The sequence below is a fragment of the Hemicordylus capensis genome, chromosome 5 (assembly GCF_027244095.1).
Source record: "Hemicordylus capensis ecotype Gifberg chromosome 5, rHemCap1.1.pri, whole genome shotgun sequence".
Classification (NCBI taxonomy): Eukaryota; Metazoa; Chordata; class Lepidosauria; order Squamata; family Cordylidae; genus Hemicordylus; species Hemicordylus capensis.
This window is the reverse complement of record NC_069661.1, coordinates 256,756,100-256,778,323: the sequence shown is the minus strand read 5'-3', so window position 1 is coordinate 256,778,323 and position 22,224 is coordinate 256,756,100. Positions and strand designations below refer to the sequence as shown.

The 22,224-nt window shown below is 53.0% G+C and overlaps 3 protein-coding genes across 4 annotated transcripts; 1 reads left to right on the top strand and 2 right to left on the bottom strand.

Annotated features, from left to right (window-relative positions):
- The first annotated feature begins 405 nt into the window (after positions 1–405).
- LOC128327726 (uncharacterized) lies at positions 406–10,813 on the top strand. Of its 2 annotated transcripts, none has more exons than XM_053256879.1 (6): positions 406–1,194; positions 4,392–4,484; positions 7,053–7,199; positions 7,857–7,961; positions 9,202–9,290; positions 9,539–10,813. In XM_053256879.1, exons 1-6 carry the CDS (start codon positions 421–423, stop codon positions 9,615–9,617), a joined length of 1,287 nt encoding a protein of 428 aa, XP_053112854.1. In that variant the 5' UTR covers positions 406–420; the 3' UTR covers positions 9,618–10,813. The 2 variants fall into 2 exon arrangements, with proteins under 2 accessions (XP_053112854.1, XP_053112853.1); XM_053256878.1 differs by having other exon boundaries at positions 9,199–9,290.
- Positions 10,814–11,677: 864 nt separating this feature from the next.
- ATP6V1FNB (ATP6V1F neighbor) lies at positions 11,678–12,741 on the bottom strand. Its single transcript, XM_053257607.1, has 2 exons — positions 12,091–12,741; positions 11,678–11,845 (listed from the first exon to the last, which is right to left on the bottom strand). The coding sequence occupies exons 1-2, from the start codon at positions 12,545–12,547 to the stop codon at positions 11,736–11,738; spliced, it is 567 nt and encodes a 188-aa protein (XP_053113582.1). The 5' UTR covers positions 12,548–12,741; the 3' UTR covers positions 11,678–11,735.
- Positions 12,742–15,802: 3,061 nt separating this feature from the next.
- ATP6V1F (ATPase H+ transporting V1 subunit F) lies at positions 15,803–20,986 on the bottom strand. Its single transcript, XM_053257780.1, has 2 exons — positions 20,753–20,986; positions 15,803–16,977 (listed from the first exon to the last, which is right to left on the bottom strand). The coding sequence occupies exons 1-2, from the start codon at positions 20,908–20,910 to the stop codon at positions 16,776–16,778; spliced, it is 360 nt and encodes a 119-aa protein (XP_053113755.1). The 5' UTR covers positions 20,911–20,986; the 3' UTR covers positions 15,803–16,775.
- Between the last annotated feature and the right edge of the window lie 1,238 nt (positions 20,987–22,224).

The following is a 22,224-nucleotide window of genomic DNA, read 5'->3' as shown; positions in this document are numbered from 1 at the left end:
CAGGAATCTCTTCGAGCTCAGGGAGAGCCGCCCAAATGGCCAAAAGGCTTTCAGGCCCAGAAGGATCCCCAGAAGAAACGTAGGAAACAAAAAACCCGAAAAGATCATCATGTCTTTCCATCCCAGGATGTAAAGAGTGGTCCACGGGTCTCACAAGCCCAGGCCACACCACGGCTACTTCAGCCCCTGGGCCCAGATGCAGGAATCCCTCCTCAAGAGAGTTCCTTGGAGCTCAAGACAGAATCCCTTGAGCTGATGGAACTGCAGACCTTACAGACCCAAGGGCCGGAAGAAGCAACTGGGCTTCATTCAGCAAGATCATCACAGGGGGATGCTGAGAAGCTCGAACTGCAGACAGCCATGGATCCCAAGACCAGCAGTCCCCAGGGGCATTGTGAGGCAGAGAGCTGCAAGTCCAGGATGGAAGAGAAGCCCTCAGGGATGCATGACATTTTGGAAAGAGATGCTCAGACCTTTCTCATGCATGAAACTTCAGAGCTTCAGGCAGATCTGCTTAGGAAATCAAAATCTCTGGATCCTCAGGAGCTGTCAAGGCCATCTGCCTCACAACTCCAGGGGCCAAGGAAAGCAGAAATTCCTCAGACTCCAGGATATCCAAAAAAATGTCCTCACGTCCTTGAGAAGCAAATGCTGAAGAGGCTGGAGATTTTTCCACCACAGGAAAATGCACAGGTGGTGAGAGACCCCCTACAGGACTCAAAGGTGTTACAGATGGAGAGCGAATCTTCTGTGCAAAAAGAGCCGAGGGGACTGGAATCCTCACAGAAGAAACCTGGAGAAAGTGAGTCGGGTGCCCTTGATTCCCAGGAAAACAATGACTTCAAAGTTCAAGGACAGAAAGAAATGGAAAGCCTCCAGCAACCAGGAACTGTGCAAACAGAATGTGCATCTCTGCAGGTCCAGGGGAGGCTACAGAAGAACCAAATGAGTCTGGAATCCACAGATCTATGCCCCCCGTATGTCCTTCGACTTGAGGAGGAAACCCTGCTAAGGCAGTCAGAGTTCATGGGGCACAGAAAGTCCACAGCTCAGCTGCCCCTCAGATATCAGGAGATGCAAGTTGCCCTGCCCTGGAGAAGTTTGCTGGGGAAATCCAAATCCTTGGATCTGGGGGAGCTTCAGGCTGTGCAGTCAGAGGCATCAACGGAGCTGGAAAACCCGATGCTGCAGAACGTGAGTAGTCCTAAAATGTTTCAGTTACAGACAAAAATGCAGAATGAGGTGGTAGCTCAAAAATGTGGGGATTCAGTGGTCCTTCATTCCAAAACCTTTCAGATCCAGGAACTTCCCCCAAAGGATCAAAAGGAGCCCCAACTGCAGGGAGAAAGAGGGTGTGAGACTCAGAAACCACAAGAGATAGAAATGGCGCCTTTCCAGACTCATGAGCCCCCAAGAAGTAAGGGAGAGGTCCTTTCTTCCCAAGAACTGAGAGATGCCCAGATTTTCTGCCCCAAGGAATGTAAGGGATTAGAGGCTCTTCCACGCCAGAAATCCACTCAGAGTGAATGTCTTCCAGCCCAGAGAGCCGGCCAAAGACAGCCAGAAGCTGCTGAGCCTCAAGGACTCAGGGAGACACAGGCTTTTGATCTCCAAGAAAAACGGGATCTGGAAAGCCCTCCATTCCTGAGAGATCTGCTGAGGAAGTCCAAGACCTTTGGACCTGAGAAGCTAGCAAGGAGAGATGCCTTCCAGATCCAGCACTGCAAAAGGCCAGAAGGCCCCCAGGGCCAAGCCACTTTGAAGCTGGAGACCCAGTCACTTCAGCAAGTTCAGGGATGTGGGCAAGATTCACATGACATCCAGGGGGCAAGTCAGCTGAAGGTTCTTCAGCACCGGGAGATACGAAATGCCGATGAAAGGACTCTTGGTTCCACAGAACCGGGACATATTCTTGTCTCCCAAAGGGAAGCTCACAAAATGGCGGGGGAGACCTCTCATGTCCAGAAATCTCTGCCCGGAAGCCAGAACTTCCCACAGGAAAAAGGTGATTCTCCACCAGGAGCTCCAGAGCAAAGCTTGTCACAGGCCCTTCCTCCTCACAAAGTGCCACAGTTTGGGATTCAGCTCCTGCAGGAGCTGGGGAGGCTGCACAATGAACTAGACACTCTTAAACCCCATGAACGGAAGGCAGAGGAGGCCCTTCCACCCCAAGAAACAAGAGAGTGCATTGAACCAGAGGAGCAGGAGGCAGTCGAGCCCCAAAGAACCATGGGGCCCCAGATTTCTTACAATGAAGAGTGGAGAGGAACAGAGTCCCACCAGCCACATCCCAAAGACCCGAAGGTATGCGATGCAGCAAGGAAACTGTTGCAAGGACAGCAACAAGAGGCCCTACAGCTACTCCAAAGCCAGCAAAGAGACCCAGGGCCTGGTCAAACTCCAGGGATGTTGAAAGAGGAGTCAGAGAGCGGCATGAAGGCACCACAGACAACCCAACTGCATCACTGCTTTCCAGAGACAGAGAGGGTGCCCTGTATCCTCCAGGAAAGGAGGCAGCCAAAGAGCCTTTGCCTTCCAAGTGGGTGGGGACCCCTTCAAGCTGAAGGGAAGGTGGTGGAAAGGGAGCCAGGACTCACAGACAGTCAAGAACAGCATCCTTTGATGCTGCAGGGAGTCTTGCTGAGGAAATCAAAATCTCTTGAACCTCAGGGCTTGTCAAGGCCATGGAGCCTCCAGAGCCCAGGACCAAGGGAAGCAGACCGCCACCCTTCCAAGGACAAGGAGCTGAGCACTCAACAGATGCCCTCATCCCAGGAGCCATTCGACAACCAGCCACAAGCCCGCCGGCCCCAGGGAGCTTTCCCAAAGAATCAGGACACTCCCAAGGAGCAGGAAATTAGAGGCCCAAGCAGCCTCCTTCTTCCCCGTCATCAGAGAGAATGGAAGGCTTGTCAAGTGGAGGAGCATCTTCGGGGGAAGCTGGAGACACCTTGTCTCCCCGGATTAAGGGATGGGGAATTGTGTCCGCTGTGGAAGGAACAGGAGGGGGAGCCTCAGTGGCTGGAAGATCCACAGGCGTGTCAGGAGCAGGAATGGAAAGTGGAAGAAAGAGTGTCAGGGGAAGGACCTCAGCAGAGGACTCTCTCCGCCCCTGGGGTGTGTGCTCTGCACCTGGAGGACCTTGAGCATGCCACGCTCAGACAGAGGCTAGAGGTGTCTCCACTGTGTGGGCAGGGAGCTCTGGAGACCTGGAAACACACAGGGGTGACTGTGCTCTCTCCACCCAGCCCCGGAAGGGAGGAGGAGGAGGAGCTGAGGTGGGAGCCCATCGTTCTCAGGGTGGGCTTGTCTAGAGAGGCCTCCATCTGTGTGGCCCAAACAGGGAGACCTTCTGGACTCGCTTTGGTAAGGAGGTGTGTGAGTGGACAGGGAGGGAGGGAGGCCTGGCTTAGGACACGAGAATGCAGTGGCAGCGGCTGGCGTGGGAAGGAGAAAATGGGTGGATGTTTAGGGAGCAGAAGGAACTGGGCTGCCACCTGCCTGTTGCTATACCAGCCATCCTGGATTTTCAGCACCTGGTTGGCCAGTCCCGGTATTGAGGAAGCTGGGAAACTGGAGCCCATTCAGGCTCCACTGCAGGTCCAACAGTGTGTGCTCAAAAATAAACATTCTGCAATATGGAAACTGGAATTCTGCAACCTGTGTTTCATTATGCAAAACAAGCAAAATGTATATAATTTATTCTGGGTGGAGCTATCCAGTGTACTTGACTCCTACCCCCTCATTCTTGGAGAATCTTGGGAAAGGCCCTCTCTAGCTTCTGAAATTTCATCAGCCAAAAGTGCTAGAGACTTGCTTTGGTTTGAACTGGGGGTTCTGAAACTTGGGTCCCTAGTTGTGGTTTGAGTTCAACTCCCATAATCCCTAGCTACAATGGCCTGCCATTGTGCCCGGGGATTATGGGAGCTGATCCAACAACAGCTGCTGGGGGCTCAAGCTTCAGAACCCTTGATTTAAAATGAAAAACAGAATGCGTCCCTCAGGAGGCTGAACTCTATGTGCAATACGAAATTTGAATTTATGTATGTGTGGAACACATAAGAACATAGGAAGCTGCCTTCTACTGAGTCAGACCCTTGGTCCATCTAGCTCAGTATCGCCTACCCAGGCTGGCAGTGGCTTCTCCAAGGTTGCAGGCAGGAATCTCTCCCAGCCCTGTCTGGAGATGCTGCCAGGGAGGGAACTTGGCACCTTCTGCAGGCAAGCAGGCAGATGGCGGGGTCTGCTTCCTAAGGGTTGTCACAATGCATGCTGGTCTTTTGTGGGAACAGGGAAAGAAGGAAGACCCTGATGGAGGGCCAAGGTTTGTTACATAAATGCAGGAGGGATTTGGGCCCAGCTTAATCTCCCCTGTGTACTTGCTTCTGTAGCCACAGAGCCGCCTGGAGAAGGGCATGCAAACAGCCGGTGAGGAGGCCATGGATCCTGTCCTGCTTGAGAGGGAACAGGCCGGAATCTGCCAGGTAAGGGCCTCCTGGGGCCCATGACCCCTGTCCTAGCTTTGTGGGTTTTCGATTCTGGCCAGCGGAAGGTCGCAGATCGCAGCCTCTGCCGGCAGCCTGAGGGAAGCAGGCCAGGACAGGAAGGAAGACAAGCGAGCTGGAAACAGGTCAGTGAAGAGCCGACAGGTGTGCCGCCAGATTGCAGAATAAGTCTTCAGAAAGCTGAAGGAGCCAGAGGTGGTGGGGCGATTACTGGGGGGGGGGACAAAAAGAGCGATGCAAAACCAAAAGAAGAGCAGGGTGGGGGGCAGCATCGCATAATACGGTGCAAAAATGAAAAACGAGATCCTGCTGTGATATAAATTGTATCCATCATAACGTTGTATAACATCTTTCAGTCTTATAAAACATAATGTGTAACCCAATAGTTTGTAATAAGCCCACAATGTACAATCGTAGGTCTAAATCTCCCCCCCCCAAATCCTTTTTGTATATCTCTTGAGAGATGGATGTAAATGTCCAGAGGTGGTTATTTGTACAATCTGCTGGATGCGTGGTACTGAATGGCACTTGAAGTGACTGCTGAGAGGATGGATGGCCAGAATACCTACAAGTTCAAATGACTGCAAAACAGGTAGCACGAATACTCTGTTCCGTAAAACGTCTTCCATTGCAGTCCAAACAATTAATGCAAGTCTGTGGTCTATAGTCTTCTTGATCCACTTAAAGCTGCAGTGTTTAATAGTGATTCACTGTTTAATAGTGAATTTTAGAGACCTGAAGTTTCTGAGAGGTTCTCTTCTTCACCAGTGCTTCTTAACAACTGCTCTGTCGTTCAGAAGCACTGGTGAAGAGACCATCTCAGAAACTACATGTTTGCACTATAATTGTGTTTTATAAGATTGAAAGATGTTATACAAAGATATGATTTATGCCATTTATATCACACTATTGGCAAAGCAGTATCTGGTTTTTCGTTTTTGCTCTGTGACTAAAAGAGCTGCATGCACCAGGAAGGAGACAAGGGGAGGCAGGAATCCCCAGGATAAGGTTCAGGGCAGGGAATCTGGCCCAGAATATGTGACGTACTCAGAATGAAAGCCCCTCCTCTGAGAAGATGCAGAGTGCCATCAGCACTGAGGGGATAGCAGGGTCTGGTCAAAAGGTCCCGCTCAGCTCCGAGGTCCACTGAGTACTCTGAGGGAAGGCCCCATTATTTATTTGTTTGTTTGTTTTATTGTCCGCTGCATATACTGTCTTTCATAACACCTACCCCCCCAGGCAGTTTACAAAAGTTAATACAATAGAATTCCATAAAATCACATTAAAATATTAAAATCAATTAAGACCATCAAAACACAAAAACACCAAAAAGCAAGAGCCATAAAAAACAAAAACAGAGCGGCCAGAAATGAAAGACTGGCAACCCCTAAGCGGTAAAAGCCTGAACACATAAAAGAGTTCTGGTGGAGAGCTGGTCTGGTGGTAGCAAGCATGACTTGTCCCCTTAGCTAAGCAGGGTCTACCCTGGTTGCATATGAATGGGAGACTTGATGTGTGAGCACTGGAAGATATCCTCCTGAAGGGATGGAGCCACTCTAGGAAGAGCATCTGAAGTTCCAAGTTCCCTCCCTGGCAGCATCTCCAAGATGGGGCCAAGAGAGATTCCCACCTGCAACCTTGGGAGAAGCCGCTGCCAGTCTGTAAAGACATAGGAACAGAGGAAGCTGTCATATACTGAGTCAGACCATTGGTCTATCTAGCTCAATATTGTCTACACAGACTGGCAGCAGTTTCTCCAAGGTTCAAGACAATACTGAGCTAGATAGACCAATGGTCTGACTCAGTATATGGCAGCTTCCTATGTTCTCAGTGTTTGTTTTTTAAAGCAGCCACAGATCCTCCTATCACAGCCTAGCCTACCGCACAGGATTGTTGTGAGGACAGAATGGCCCTGGGCTCCTTGAAGGAAGGGTGGAATACCAACGTCTTCATGTACTTATTTATTAGTGACGTTTGGAAACAGCACATAAAGTATTAGGCAAGGATTTAATAAACTCCTAGATGGAACTAGGGATGTGCAGAACAGTTCGGGTCGGAACATTCCGACCACGAACCGGACCATTTTGAGTGCTCTGAGCTCAGAACAGAATGCCCTTCAACTGAAGGGCCTGTTCCGACTTGGAACACTAGGAACATTCCAAGCGCCATTTTGAACTCCAAAATGGCACTCTTCTGGCTTCTGTGTATGCGTGGCAGCCATTAGCATGGTCAGTACCACCATGCAAATGGTTACAGCGTGTGCGCAGAAGCCAAAAGAAAGACATTATGGAGGCCAAAATTGCCCTCGGAATGGGGGTCATTCCTTTGGAACAACCGGCTTGACGGGTTGTTCCAATGGAATGTTCTGGGCATTTTGTGTTCCGTTCTGAGCTCGGAACGGAACACAAAATCTATCTCATGCCCATCCCTAGACGGAACTGGCCACAGCCCAGCTGTTGTGTATGCGCCGCAGGGGCTGGGCCTGTGTGGTCTTCCTGGCCACACGAAAGGCCCTCCTGGCTCACTTTTGCCTTGCGCCCCTCCCAGCCTCCACGCCCTCGGCCCCCACGCCGGGAGAAGGCCTTCATCTGGCTCTCCCGCCAGGAGAAGGAGGAAGCCCTGCAGCAGCTGGCAAAGCTTCAGGCCGAGGGAGAACGCCGGCACCAGCGCGACAAGGAGCGCCAGAGCCTGCGGGTGAGTCCTGCCCAGTCCACGAGGCCCAGCGCACCCTGGGAAGGTGGCAGCACCCTGACCTCTGCTCTGGGGGCAGCTGCCTTGCCCCCCTCTGGAAGCTTGCTCTCATCCCTTCTCTGGACGACCTGATACTTTTGCTCTCTCCTCAAGCCCATGGGGAGCTCTAAACCAGGCCGGGATAGGCCCCCTGGCTCTCCAGCTGTGGCTGAACTACAGTTCCCATCATCCCCAGCTGCAGCTGCATCGCCAGGGTTGCCTATCCCTGCTCTAAGTCCTGTATGCACAAGACGGACTTTTCCGCACGTAGGATGGAACCGTCTCCCTTTCCCTCAACAGGGAATGGGCCAGGGCATAGATGGTCCTTCCCTGAAAGGTGCCCAGCAGGTAAAGGGAACCCCCTTCTCCTGTTGCTGCACAGATTTAAATAGGCAAGAGCAGGGCCTGATTAATGTGCCACGTGCCTGCCCGTGGGCACAAGGGAGACCCCTGGCTAGCAAATCCGTTGCACCTGCCTTGTCCAGCTAGGTGGACTCTTTTCCCTGCCTGTCCACTGGCAACGGAAAACAGGGTGAAGGGCATTGGCCCAGCCAGAGATGTACAATGCCAAGGAGTGTCCAAGCACCCAGACTGAAGCACCCGCCCTCCTCCCCTCTCTAGTTCCAGGAGAGGCTGTCTATTGCCAAGCACCGCAAATCAGAAGAGGACCTTCTGGGAGGCAGTCCAGTCGAGCGATGGCCGCCCCACACGGAACCACCGGGCCAGGTAACTCCCTCTGCTCTGCCCTGTCCTCCCCAGTCACTTCTCTGCGGTATTCCAGAGTCCGGCTCAGACCCTTCTGTGTACACTCTCGGTACAGAGGTCCATGTTTTTGTGTGAGTGGCTGCACGGGCGTTCATTTTATAAGCAAACCTGGACACAGGTCCCCCGCTCCAATGCAGGAGACAGATAAGAAGTGGACTACTCTACATGTGTTGAATAGCCCATGTGAGTAACTGCAGGTGCATACAAATCTGTATATGGGTACCCTGTACTCCAGTTGTATGTGTGTTGCACATAACAATGTCACTCACACAAACGAAAACTGTGTCCTACCCGGGTTTGGGAGCTGCGTGTGCTCCCAATTTTCAGTTGTGTGGGTGCAAACAACTAGGCAGGAGGAGGGAGAAGTGATTGTGTGGAAGCAAGGGAGGAGAAAAAGCTACCCAGGTTTTCTTCTGACCTTGCTTCCATACAACCGAAAATTGTGGGGGCCCACACAGCTCTCAAACCTGGGTGAGACACAGTTTTTTGATCGTGTGAAGGTATCTTAGAGTTAAACTACACATTATAAGCAAGTGTTTCCATGCGTGTGTTTAGCAGTTGGGTCAGGACTATTGGCTGGGGTGTGTGTGTTAACACTCTCCCACACCCCGCTTCAATCCTGATCCAAACAAATAGCATTTGTGAATAGGGAGGGCGGATTGTGATCGGGGCTGTGAAGGGGAGAGGGTGTGGCTTTAAAGTCCTTCCCCACCCCTTGCCGTCCTAGACTTCAGAGGGGGCCCTATCCAGCTGTTATTTACTGTGAGCAAAAACAAAACCCCAAAACCCAGCCCACAAGGGCTAAGCCCGTGTTTCCTGCCACATGCAACTTGAGCCTTAGGATCGGCCTCCTCTGGGGGACGAGACGAGACGAGACGAGAGCGAAGGGAGTAGGTCGCCTCAGTGACTTCTTCTTCACCTACTTCTTTCGGGGATAGTTCAGTGTTGTCCTCTGCTTGGACCTAGAAAGTTGGTTTTCAAACACTCTGCTTGCAGGGAAACCCCTTCCATGCTGCCTGTCAAGGAATCCCTGCACGTTGCAAAGGATTCTGGGACGTATGCCGTCCACACAGGGCAGTAGCCATGCCTGTTGGGCCTCCTCGCCATCCTCTTGCATGAGCCGGGCAAGTGAGCCTCCTCCTCCCTGCGTAGCCACCCCTGTCTAATGTCGGCCTGGCTTTGCCCACTTCCCCTCCAGCAGGACCAGGCTGGCCAGAAGACAGCGCTGAAGCGCCACCTGGAGAAGGTGAAGCGAGAACGGACCTACGTCATGCAGTCCAAGCGAGAGAGGTGAGAAGGCGCAGGGGAGGGCTCTGGGGAGAGCAGGGTCATCCCCCCCCCCCGGATTCTCTGGGCATGTGCTGAATGCATCGTCTCGCCCCACTGAAAAGCAACTTGGGTGGGCCTCAGGGGGAAGCTTCCCAGGCCCAGAGCTCTGCTGCCAGCTCCTCGAGCTCCTGCGCTGCCCTTCTTCTGCGCAATGGTCTGCTCCGAGCACCCGCTGCACGGATCCCCACCAACCTCTTCGCCTCCCCTAGGAACACTCTGCGGTTCAAGGAGCTCCTGGACCCACTGGTGGCCCAGCCGGAGGAGAGTCCCGAGCCGGGGGAAGTGTGAAGACAACAAGCGGGGGCCCTCCCGACTCAGGGACCCACCCGGAGCGACCAGGAGCCTGGCAGTGGCTGGTTAGATCTTCAAGCAAAGGACTGACACCAACCCGGAGGGAGCAAGGAGTAAGAAGAGGACTCTCCGCCATCTCCCTCCTTGGTCTACCCTGTATGGAATCCTTCCTGTCCACTTAGGATTTGTAAAGCACCCAGCACACTGGCTGACATGAGGAGGGAAATTACTCAAGAGTAGGCCCATTCACATTCATTGGAACGGGACTGCTGCCTTTTCATCCCAGCGGGGCTGCTTTCAGTCACTTTCCTCATCATGTCAGCCACTGATGGCATACTGTGGAGAAGCTGCACCCGCTCACAGGCTCCACCCTGCGCAACTCAGAAGGGCGCAACTCAGGATCCGAGCGAGGCCATGGCACAAGGAGGACGTCCGGCCTCTTTTGCAGACTCCGGAGCCCAAGCTGTGATCGGTTCTGCTAGGCAAGAGCTCTCAGCCCCTTCACGGAACAGGCACCAGGGTCCCTGGGGAGGAAGCTTCGCCCATGAGACAAGAGAGGTGGTGTCCTGCCCTCTCCTGCTCCCTCCCTTCCGGTCTCCAGCTGAGACTGCTGTGTGTCGCTACCAGAAAACAGGCTCCGTTTCTAGGACATGAGCTCAGTTCGGACAGAGAGCGCTCTCCTTCCTTGTTCTGTGTGAGCCACTTTGAGCACTTCTTTGTTGGAAAGCGGGCTGTGAACCAAATCATCATCATCTACCACCACCAGGAAATCCATCATTGCCTCTGATGCAAATTCTGCAAGCAGGGATTCAATTTTGCCAGGAGCGGCTTGTCCGAATGAGCCAGGAAGGCACCGCAGGGGACAGCTCGTCTCTCCCGCCCAGGAGCTGCACTACCTGCAGGCTGGCCATTCATCAGGTAGAGCAGTATGGTTAACCACACAGCTCTACCTGACAAACTGCCAGCCTGCGGGCAATGCAGCTCTCAGGCGGGGTGGGAGAGAGAAGAGCCAGCCCAGCTGCTCCCTTTGGTGCGCCCCTGGCTTGTTCGGATGAGCCGCTACTGACTTGGGGAGAGAACACTTTCTGCTTCTCTGGTCCCGCTTTTCAAATGTTAGGCGTGACATCAACATCGATGGGAAGGGGAGTGGGGGGAACGACAGAGATGTTTTCAATTAAATAGCTGCTCTCAGGTGACCTAGAAACTCATTGGTCCTCCCCGCCGACCCGCCTTGCTCCCTTTAAGCTTCGGGTTCCTCCAGGCCCAGGTCCTTCCAGGGAGCAGCAGAGTCTGGGTTTGTGCAGGGAGCCCATTTCATGGAGCTGGAATGAGCTTGGCTGAAGCTGAGCCGCTCTCCTTGGCCAAAGCTGAACGTGCACCAGCGGCTTTTGTCACAGGAGGCAGCCTCACGTTGGGGCTGCCGGCTGCCTTATCCCGAGTCAGGCCCTTGGTCCACCTCGCTCCGGCTTGTCTACACTGACTGGCAGCAGCTCTCCAGGCAGGAGTCTCTCCCAGCCCTACTCGGAGATGCCACCAGGAGCTGAACCTGGGACCTTCTGCATGCAAGAATGCAGGTGCTCTTCCGGTGAGCTGCGGCCCCGGCCCCTAAGGGGGACATCTCACGGTGCTCACAGGTGGTCTCCCATCCAAATGCAAACCAAGGTAAGTCCTGCTTAGCAAACGAGTCTCTTCCTGCTTGCTAGCGCAAGACCAGCTCTCCTCCCCAATGCATAAGGCCCTGCACTGACACAAACGGAGTGCAGTCATGTGCTGCAGTAACACCCTGCCTCCCCCGCCATGCTTCGCACCCAGCCCTCAAACTCCCATCACACAGGCTGGAGGATTAGGATGGCCAGCCGCCAAATATGCCCCCCCCGCCGGCCTATGCAGTAGTTCCACCCCTGATCTCCTTTCGGCATATTGACGAGTCAAATGGGTCCTTTGCGGGTGGCCCATTCATCCCCCGGCCACAAGCCCCAGGCTCTGCTCCTCTGCAAGCTGCTGTAAAGTGGGGGGGGGGGTTGGCACCCCAGCAAGGAGAGGCACAGGACTGAGACTCCGGGGCTACAATAGCTGGGTCTTATTTGGGGACAAGGGAGCACAGTCGCATCTCACTCAAAGGGCCACGTCCCGGGGATTGAGCAAGGAGAAGGCCCCGTTCTTGCGGAAGAAGCTTTCGATGCGACACTTGGCAGTGGGGGCCACATGGGCGCTGGCCATCTTTCCTGTGGAGGCATGGGGGGGAGGGAGGGAGGGGGGGAGAGAGGCAGTCAGGACTAAAGTTGTGCAGCTTTGCTTGATGACACAGCACTGGCCAGTACCCCCCAGCCCTTGCCATGAGGTCCAAGGGATGCTTCCTCGCACCCGGGACCAAGGGCACGGGTCTCATTCACCCCAAGGGGGCGGCCAGCAGGCCTCCGCACCACCTACAGCGCTGCTCCGGGCAGCCTTGCCGTGGGCATCTACTTACCCATCTGCCAGCCATAGTTGAAGCTGGTGGTGATGGGGAAGGTGTACTTCTCCTCCGGGGCCAGGAGCAGGCGTGTCTTCAGGTAACGGGCGCGCCCTTCGTCCTCGTGAGAGATGCCCTGGTACAGGAGGCCGTGCACCTCCCGCGGCACGGGCCTCATCTCGGCCTCCAGAATCAGGGCGTCGATGCCGGTCAGGTCGCGCTCCCGGGCCGGCCCCACGGGGGCCTGGAGAGAGGGAGGGGGGCTGGGCTTGACGGGGGGGAGCGGGGCCTTCACCGAAGGCAGGCGGAGGGTGTTGTCCACGGCCTTCTTGCGGCGCTCGCGCTGGCTCTCCTGCTTGGCCTTGACGATGGCCCCATACTTCTGGTGCCAGCCAAAGCGTAGCAGGAGCTCCTTGAGGTACTCCTCCTTCCAGAAGTTCTGCTGCAGCGTGTCCATGTTCAAGGGCCGCGCCATGGCTGGCCGGAGAGAGGAGCCCGCCCGGCCCGGCAGGCAACACTACGCCCCTGGCCGCTGCCTTCTGCTTCCAGCCCACCCTCGCTTCCGGCAGCCGACCCAGAGCCAGCCCTTCCGCCACAAGCCAGCCGACGTCCGCCCGCAGGAAGCCACTCAGCTGCCTGGCTGGGGGGCTCTGGCAGGCATCCCAGGAGGGTGGGCGTCATGGCTACTGCAGAGCCCCTTGTGAGCTCACCGGCAACCCTCCCCAAGCAGGACTGGTCTGAGGCTGCGGCAAAGCGGGCTGACCCAGATCTGCCAGGGTGCCCTGTGACGGGGATCCCCCAGATGTTGCTGACTACAACTCCCATCGCTGTGGTCAACTACCTCTGAGGATGCCAAACAGGTTTTCTTGTTTCATAACCCACTAGGGAGAGCCTCGTCTATGAACACCAGCACGCGCTCCCTGCCTCCCAAGGAGCAAAAAAACCTTCAAGTTAAAGTGAGTTATCATAAGGACAGCCCTGCTGGATCAGGCCCAAGGAAGCCCAAATAGTCCAGCATCCTGTTTCCCACAGTGGCCCACCAGATGCCTCTGAGAAGCCCACAGGCAAGAGGTGGATGAGGGCATGCACTTTCTCCTGCTGTTGCTCCCCTGCAACTGGTACTCAGAGGCATCCTGCCTTGGAGGGTGGAGGTGGCCCATAGCCCTCCGACTAGTAGCCATTGAGAAGCCTCTCCTCCATGGAGTGATCCAAACCCCTCTTCAAGCCATCCAGGTTGTTGGCTGTCACCACATCTCGTGGCAGAGAATTCCACAAGTTGATTATGCGTTGTGTGAAAAAGTACTTCCGTTTTCACCCATGTTCTTAAAAAGTGTAGAAATGGCAAGCTAAGGTGCCCACCTTAACTCCATAGTCATATGAGCAGTAATGACTTTGTACAGTCTCATATATTATGCTGTCTTTAAAAATTAGGTTCCATGCACCCACACTTTGATTTTTCAGCTTGATATTGATTTTTGATATTGATATTTCAGCTTGATATTGATTTTTCAGCTTTGATTTTTCAACTTGATATTGGGCTGGGGATGAATGTGACCAGGCAGAAAATCAACAGATGAAGCTTCCCCATCATTTGCTAATGCCCCACTGAATTTCTGCCTGTTATATCTAAAGGCACAGCTCTTCCCCAAAATGCCACCTACTGTAGTAAGTGTATAACCAGAAATTTAATACGTGCAGCAGTTTAGCCCACCACTCCTCTTGTCTAGCCAACCTTTCTCCCCACTGCATTCAGCCTGTGCAGAAGAAGATGGGGGCATGTTTCCTGGTTGTGTCAGAACACATTTCCTTCCCACAAAACAGCCAAAAAAAAATTTTTTTTTCCAGGGCACCATTGTGATGGACTTGAAAAAGTTTGCGAAGTCCCTATTCCTTCCCCCATTTGCCCACTGCCCCCTTCTATCCCACAACATTCAGTCAGCTACCCCCTTGATTTGTTTTGTAATCAAATGATTTGTCATGACCGTGTCCAGTGTCACTGAGTTCCAACCAGCAAAATAAACTGCAGTGTTTAGAATCACTTCCTTTGGTTGTTTTTGTTTGTTTGTTAAGTTTGAAAGAAGTAGCAGCTCCAAAGTGAACAGGCTTCAGTATGAAGGGCACCAAAAATAGATTTGCTTTAAGAAAGCAGTCGCAAGACTAGACTTTTTTTGCTTCCCCTTCCCCAGTGCCAACTCAGGAGGCACATGCAAAGCATGACAGAAGCCATTTCTCCTAGACAGCTTCAAGAAAGGAATCACCAGCATAACCCAGGCTGAAAATAGCTTTCCAGGCTGGATGGTGGAGAGGAGGAAAGAATGTGCTTTCAGTTCCTGTTCCCGAGACATGCAGTCCCCACCAGTTCGCCCGGGGATGCTGCACCCTCCACCCAGGGACCAAGGGGATGATGGAAACCCAGCCACAAGGAAGCACCCCCACCCCAGCCTGCGGGGGCCCTCTCACATGCCCAGATGGGCTGAAGAACCAGGCCTCCAGTCGCCCTGCAGCCCAACCCAGAGGCCTGCCTGTATTCTGCAGCCTGCAGCAGACTAGGGATGTGCTCCTGCAGGCTTTGGCCTGGGCTTACGGCACAAGAACTGGCTAGCACGGCTTTTGGGGAAGGGGACCTCCAGTTTTCTCTCCTGCCACTTCAGGTGTGACCTGCCAGGGCCAAGCAGTGTCCCTCTGCCTCCCCACCAATTTCCTGGCATCAGGGACAAGCGGAATTAAGTGGACAAAGTTTGTGGTGCATCAGATACACTCTCGGGAGACTCCGTTAAGGGGCTTCGTGTGCTCAGGCATGGCCGACTGAAGTACTTTGGGCCTAGTGGCCATTTTTCTCAATAGACCAGACAGGCCCCTGGGAGAGTCCTCTTTCCTGCATCCTCACCACCACAGGACACCCCACTTCAGGAGGCAGCCTTGCTCCCCTTTATTCCAGGGCAGTGGCTCCCACTCTGAGGAGCACACACTGAAGGAGTCTTCTGACTCTTGGCAGGAATTGCCAGGGACAGGCATCAAAAGGGGCAGGGAGAGGGGTTGATGTACTGGATGGGGTCATCTGAGCTGTGCCTAAGTTTGCAAACACTGCAGCTCATTATTTGGCTACCATATGATTTGTATGAAGCTCTTCCGCCCAAGAGGGCCATCTGCTATCCAACTGTGAAACAGAGCGCTCAAGTGTGCAATAACTCGATGATACACATCAGAACCTGTTTCCACAGCCAAGCCCTCTTCAAAGCTCGAACAGCAGAAGGGTCAGTTACAGTCTGCAAGCAGGGGCCAAGAAGGAGCAAACTGCACCATCCTGGACACCTTGTGCTTTAATTTGCAAACTGCCCAGAGATTTTATACAGGGCAGTCTCTCAGTGTGATAAACCAACAGCACCCCTTCTAAAACATAAGCAGACAATGGCATGTTTTAGCATAGCTCTGTGTCAAGAAGGCTTGGCATACCAAAAAGTAGAACAGCATGGGGGGGGGGGTGCTTCCTGGCATTCTCAGGTTCCACAGATAGGGAGGTTTCGGATAGCTTTCCACAGAGCCAGACTCTTGATTATCTTACGATACAGAGTACTCATCAGAAAGACAATATGCTCTTTGAACCATTTTTAACTTGACTGAATTCTAAGAGAGCATATGTAGCTAACTGGTTTGGGTGAGGTAAGCATACGGAGAAAGAAGAAAAAACAAGCCCACTGTAAATACCTCTAATTCAATAAATCAAGGATAGTGACAGAACAAATTTGGCTTTATTGGAGGAGCCTCCTTATGTTTCTTGTAACTGACAGTTCAGAAGCAGGTCAGAAGACAGCAGTGAGCCTGGCTACTCTAGGAGTACATACCTGCTCTCTGTACGCTCAGCACATGATTCTTAAACACAGATCATGACCAACGATGGGTGGGAGTACTTTTCTGCAGCAGGTATCCCGCCCCCATCATTCAAGCACCAGACAGCAGAGTCCACTTCCTAAAGGATGGAGAATTTTCACATAAAATGTTTCCCTGCTGAGCAGAGGCACCTTTTATAGATGGCGGCTCTCCTTGTCTAGCAGGGGGAGAGCAACTGGCCCTCTCTCCAGTGGCTGTTGCTGGCGTCTATCTTATCTTCATTTTTTAGACTGCGAGCCCTTTGGGGACAGGGAGCCATTTCATTTATATAACTATGTAAATGGCTTTGGGAGCTTTTGTTGAAAAGCGGTATATATCGTCATATTCCTATGGTGAAAGGCAATAGACATGATACACAGGTAACTCTTTCGCTGGAGGGGGTCTGGATGGAGATCCCAAAACATAAACCTCTCTCATCACCAAGAGCAGAATCCCAGGATACATCTTTTAGCTTAGTTTACCATCCACAAAGACTTCACGACACAGATAAAGGGAACTGAACACTAGAGTTCCACATCAACCACAAAACGGAGCAGGACTTTGGTCCTCAGGAATGTGGGGTTGACAGGGGACAAAAGATCCAGGGCCTTTCCCTGCTGAGAATTTTATACTTGACATTTATTGTACGATGGGTACAGGTGTATGGGGGTGCAGTAGAGCATCCTGCCAACACCCCCCCCACACACACAGACACACCAGCCAGGGACTCCAAGGGGTAGGCAGCAAATACAGAAAAGCAAGGTGAGAATGGGAGGGGAGGCAAGATCTTTATGGAACAGCGTGGAGTTTGAAGCAGTTGGCCAGGGAAGACTCCTTTATCGCAAGTCCTCAGCAGTGAACATGCCCTTTGCCCGACGCAGGATGGAGTCCTTGGAGGCGTCGTAGGGGTGCTCTTTAGAGGGGATCTCCAGCACAGCCGGGATGGATTTGGTGTGTGCATCGATGGCGTGCCGGATCATCTCTGCGATGAACTGGTTAATGAGAACAATGCCGATGTCATCACGGCACAAGAAGCTCCTGAGGACAGACAAGAGGAGAGATAGCAGGGAGGCCACAGGCAGTCATCTCTGGGGGGCCCTGCCTGGTGCTGCTTTCTGGGGCCTCCCCCTGACTGACGATCTGCCTCCACCAGGAGAAAGCACTGAACTCATTTATAGTCCAAAGTATTGTCAGTTTATTTATTAAAAATTTCTTTATACCGCCTCCTCCAAAGACTCTAGGCAGAGAACAACAACAATAGCAATTATTTTTAAAAAAAAAAATTTAAGGGCAAAAGCCTGGCAAAAAAGGTAGGTCTTGAGAAGGGCCTTAAAAGCCACTAAGGAGAGGACTGAATGAAATGAGGAGGAGGGTGTTCCAAAGAAGGGGGGCAGCCACAAAGCAAGATGATCCTGGAGAGATACAGGTGCTAAGCCCATAAGGGTTTTGTAGGGGAGAACCAGCACTTTAAATTGGACCCAGAAGTGAAGAGGCAACCAGCGCAGCAACCAGAAAAGAGGCGTAACACTATCAAATCTATGGCCACCCATGAGGAGGCGGGCCGCTGCATTCTGGATTCCAAATCGTTTTCAAAGGCAACCCGAGGTAGAGCATGTTACTGTTGCCAGGGCCTGCTGGCCGAGAAAAGGCTGTAACTGGCGAACCAGCCAAAGCTGGCCAAAGGCACCCCTGGCCACGTTCCCCACCTGCTGTTCATGCAGGAGCCGTGAGTCCAGAAGGACCCCCAGATCACAAACCGTCTCTCTCAAGGGACGTGCAGCCCCATCAGGAGATAAACTCACATACGGCAACTGGCCAGATTAGCCTAGAAGATGCATTAGATCAAAGGAGGGAGGACCATGAGAGTGGGCATAGACCACTGCAAGCAGAAGAGCATGGCAGATTGTGCTCTGGGAGGACATGGCACTTGAGAAGCGGTATCAGCCATTTTTGCAGATATTCCTGCTTTTAAACAAGCCTAAGCAGCCATGTATCAAGAGCAAATGCCAGGGAAGAACCTAAAAGGCAGTGGCAGGGGATGTACAATAGAAAAGCTTCTTTTAAAAAAAAGGCTGGTTTTGGCACTGGCTTGCAGTCTTCTTGCTTCTTGGTTGGCTTATCATACAAATCAAGCTTATTTGTATAAGAACAAGCCAACCAAGAAGCAAGGAGATCACAAGCCAATTGGAAGCCAGTGCCAAAGCCAGCCAGAAAGGGGGAAACAACCCGCCAAGATGGCACTCGGAAGGCTCAAAACATTCCGGCTCACCTGGTTCTGATGGAATGTTTTGGGATTTGCATTCCGAGCTCAGAACAGAACGCGAATCCCATTCCGTGAGCATCCCTAGTGTAGACTGCCCAGTGAGCAATGCTGAAGAGTCCCCTCCTAGCTAGAATGCATTTATCTTTTTGTTTTTTCAAGACCTTGTCATAAGCTTGCATTTTGCAATCTAACCTCTGCTTCATGTAGACCAGGCCTGCTCAACTTAGGCCCCCCAGCTGTTTTTGAACTACAACTCCCATAATCCCCAGCCACAGTAACCAATAGCCAGGGATTGTGGGGGTTGTAGGCAAAGATCTGCAGAAGGGCCGAATTTGAGCAGCCCTGATGTAGACAAAATGACAGGGGCTTGACCAGGTGCACTTCGTGACCTTGATCAGCTGAGCAGGGAACTAAACCTGGCTGACCCACATCCAGTTTTCTACCATTCACTTCTGTATAGAGGCAGGCTCTGCGAGAGATCCTAGGAATAGTGGTCCCTCTGATTTTCATCATCTCTGTGCGGAATGAGTTTTGTTCTGGATGTATGCGCAACATGTGCATTCAGAGTGAGACCTTCCAGATTCAACCCGAGCAGAATCTAAAATTAACTGAGCTGACATTAAAAAAATTGTGAGTGCGCACACATCTTAGAGGGAACAGTGCCTGGGAACTGCTCTGCCACAGAGTCATGAGCCCTGCAATCCACGGAAGGAAGCCCAAAAGAAGCACCCTTGGGAGAAGCCCTGCCAAGGTCAGAAGAGCAGAAGGTTGTTCCTTTGTCAGTTCACACAAGAAGAGGGTTGGTGGAAGGCAGCTACAGCCGGGCTTACACAGGGCAGAATGTTTGTGTGTAAACAGAAAGGGCTGAAGTCGGATTCTTCTGGGAAGGACAAGAGGCAGGCAAGCTCCCTTCAATGTGGGTGAATGGTGCCAATTCTGATGTAGTACACAGTGCCTTGGCTGAGCGATTTTGGACAACAGAGTGAAACAAGTATGTGAAATCCCACCAAATGCAAGGGAGCTCAGACACTTCAGACCAAGTGCTGCTGCTAGCTTTCCCCCAGCCCTGCTCCTGTTCTTCAAACAGAAAGCTGACCCACAGAAGTGTAGCTAGTTGAGGCTGCATTTGGTTTCGCCTCCAGTTCCTGCATGCCAAGCAGCTGCCAGAGGTGGGGATGACCTTTGTTGCGAAGAGGACACCACCAAAAGACCAACCGCTCCCACCCCTTGATAATGAGTCACACAAAGTCGCAGCAGGATAAGGAAAAGGAGGAAGTGTTCACCCACAGGGAGTAGCGGGGAGTTCCAGCCCTTGAGCTGCGGAAATATCTGCCCGGCAAGTCTGTCTTGTTGCTTCTCCCACTGAGAGGCGCCTCTTGTCCACAGGGGAGTAGTCCAACCAGCGGACCAGACACAAGCACCAGAGCTACCCCTACAGGGAATCGTTTGTTTAAAAAAAATCCATTGAACGTTCTCCCCTTTCAACTCCTTTTCAGACATGCACAGACACCCCACAAAGCTCAATTTCCTTCTGCCCTGAGACACTTTCTAGCCGAGATCAGCCACTGGAGGCCCTGAGCCCAAACCTACCCCAAGACAAACAGTTGCAGGCCAGCTCCTTGGCGTGGTGCGGACCAAAGCAGAGCCCCACCGCCTTCACTGGCCAAGAACACGAGCTGCTGCTGAGGCAACCCCACCTCAAAGCAAAAGCACCTTCCCAGGGAAGCCTCCTCTACCTCCGTTTGCTGGGCAAGGGTCTCCTGCCTCAATCCCAGCCAACACCAAACAAGGACGGCATCTCCGAGAACCCTCTTCACAGGTAGCACAGCCAAGTTCTTAGCTGTGTTACACTCCCCAAGGGTAGCTGCTGAACTACAACTCCCATCACCCCCTGGCCGCAATTTATTGTAGACGGGATTGGTAGGAGTTGTAGTTCAACCACATCTGGAGTGGAGAAACCCTGACTTAAGAGCGCAGGCACGGAAGATGCCTGTCACCTCCAAGAGCACCTCTGAGCACGTATGAAGAGCAAGTCCCACACATTAAAGCTGCCAGACACATACCATGGGCCCCAGGAGGACCGGCTAGCTGTGCACGTGTGTGCCCTTTTCTGCCCCCGCCTCCGAGCCAGGATTCTCCCCCCAGCATGGACTAGCGCCTCTAGCCTGCTCAAGGGCGCCTCTCCCCCTCCCACAAATGGTTTAGCCCCAAAACAGCCTCTACGCGCCCCCCCCCCGGCGACCAGAATGGATTTTCCCCGCTACCAAAGGGACGGGCCACTGGTGCCCTTGGCTGGCGTCTCCCCAGCTCCAAATGGTCTCGTCCTAGAACCGTCCCCCATATACAGAGTGGTTCGGCACTAGACCCCGCGCCTAACGCCAACCCACAGTACACACACACACGACTCTTCAGGAGCTCCGATGCATCACCCTATCCCCCCCCCACACCCCGTCGCCAGGAGTAGTCGACCCCAGATTCCCCCCCCCATTTTTACGGCAGTGGTCTCTTCCTCCCCGTTTCCCCAGCAACGGGCTCTCCCCCCGCCCTCACCGAAAGGTCTCCTCGATCTCGGTCAGGGCCGTCTCCTTCTCCACCACCAGGAAGTTCGGCCGCCGGTGCTTGTCGAGCTCCCCGACCCCGCCCAGCAGGAACCCAGTCACCGTGTCCTCGTCGCCCAAGACGGCAATGAGCTTGCCCCGGCCAGCCATCGTTAGGATGTGCAAATCAACGCCGGGTCGCTCGGAGGGACTGAGCCCCGCCGGCCGCCGTACGGGACTTTATATGGAACAAATACGCATGCGCCAAGTGTCAAACGAAACTGCGCGTGCGTACTAGCAAAACGCGACAGACGCCTGAAGGCCGTTCCTTCCCAACGGTCCGCGACAGGTGATGTGAGCATGCGCGGAGGGGGGGAAAGGGATACAGGGGAAGTGGGGAGCCTGCCAAGGCACACCTTGATCCTTTGCTTATTTTAAAAACTACTTTTGTATTTAAGCACTATATAAGCGACTGCCTGTATTAGGAAAAACTGACTGGAAAACTACGAAAGAGAACGAAAACAGTTAACAGAGATAAGAGAAGCAAATGCAAGTGTGTGTGCGACATAATAAAGAGGAGGGTGCATGTGCTGCTGCTGCTGCTGCTGCTGAGCAGAACTCACATACGCTGGAAATGCAAGACGGGAGGGCCAGTCCAGAGGCCTGGGTGGGCCCCCAGCAGCAGAAGAGGACGCTGCTTAGTGCTGCCCCAGGGCAGGAGGGCCCAAGGAAGCAGCAGGCTGAGAGCTGCTGGGGAGCTGGGAAAGACTCTGGCCGCAGCGGCCTGCCAGTAAGAAGGACCAAGTCAGTCAGGCGGGTCAGGGAAGTTCTTTTTCTCACTGATTGCTTGGAATCTGCATTGCCAGGTTAATGGAAACTCTCCCTTACAATCCATTTTATGAAAAGACAGTTGTTCTTATCGCATCCTTTTTTTCTTTTGCTTGATTAAGTGCCGTCAAGTCGGTGCCGACTCTTAGCGACCACATAGATAGATTCTCTCCAGAAGGATCTGTCTTCCACTTGGCCTTTCAGGTCTCTCAGTGGTGCATTCATTGCTGAGTAGTGCATTCATTCAAGTCCATCCACCTTGCTGCTGGTCGTCCTCTTCTTCTCTTTCCTTCCACTTTCCCCAGCATTATGGACTTCTCAAGGGAGCTGGGTCTTCGCATCATGTATCCAAAGTATGAAGGTTTGAGCCTGGTCATTTGTGCCTCAAGTGGAAATTCTGGATTGATTTGTTGTGTTGCTGAAGTGTGCTACTCTTCATTTTGGGTTTGCTTTAGTTACATGCCTTTGTGACTAAGAACAGCCCTGCTGGATTAGACCCAAGGTCTATCTAGTCCAGCATCCTGTTTCCCACAGTGGCCCAGCAGAAGCCTATGAGAAGCCCACAACCAGGAGATGAAGGCATACCTCTCTCCTGCAGCTGCTCCCCTGCAACTGGTATTGTGCCTCTGAGGCTGGAGGTGGCTCATAACCACCAGT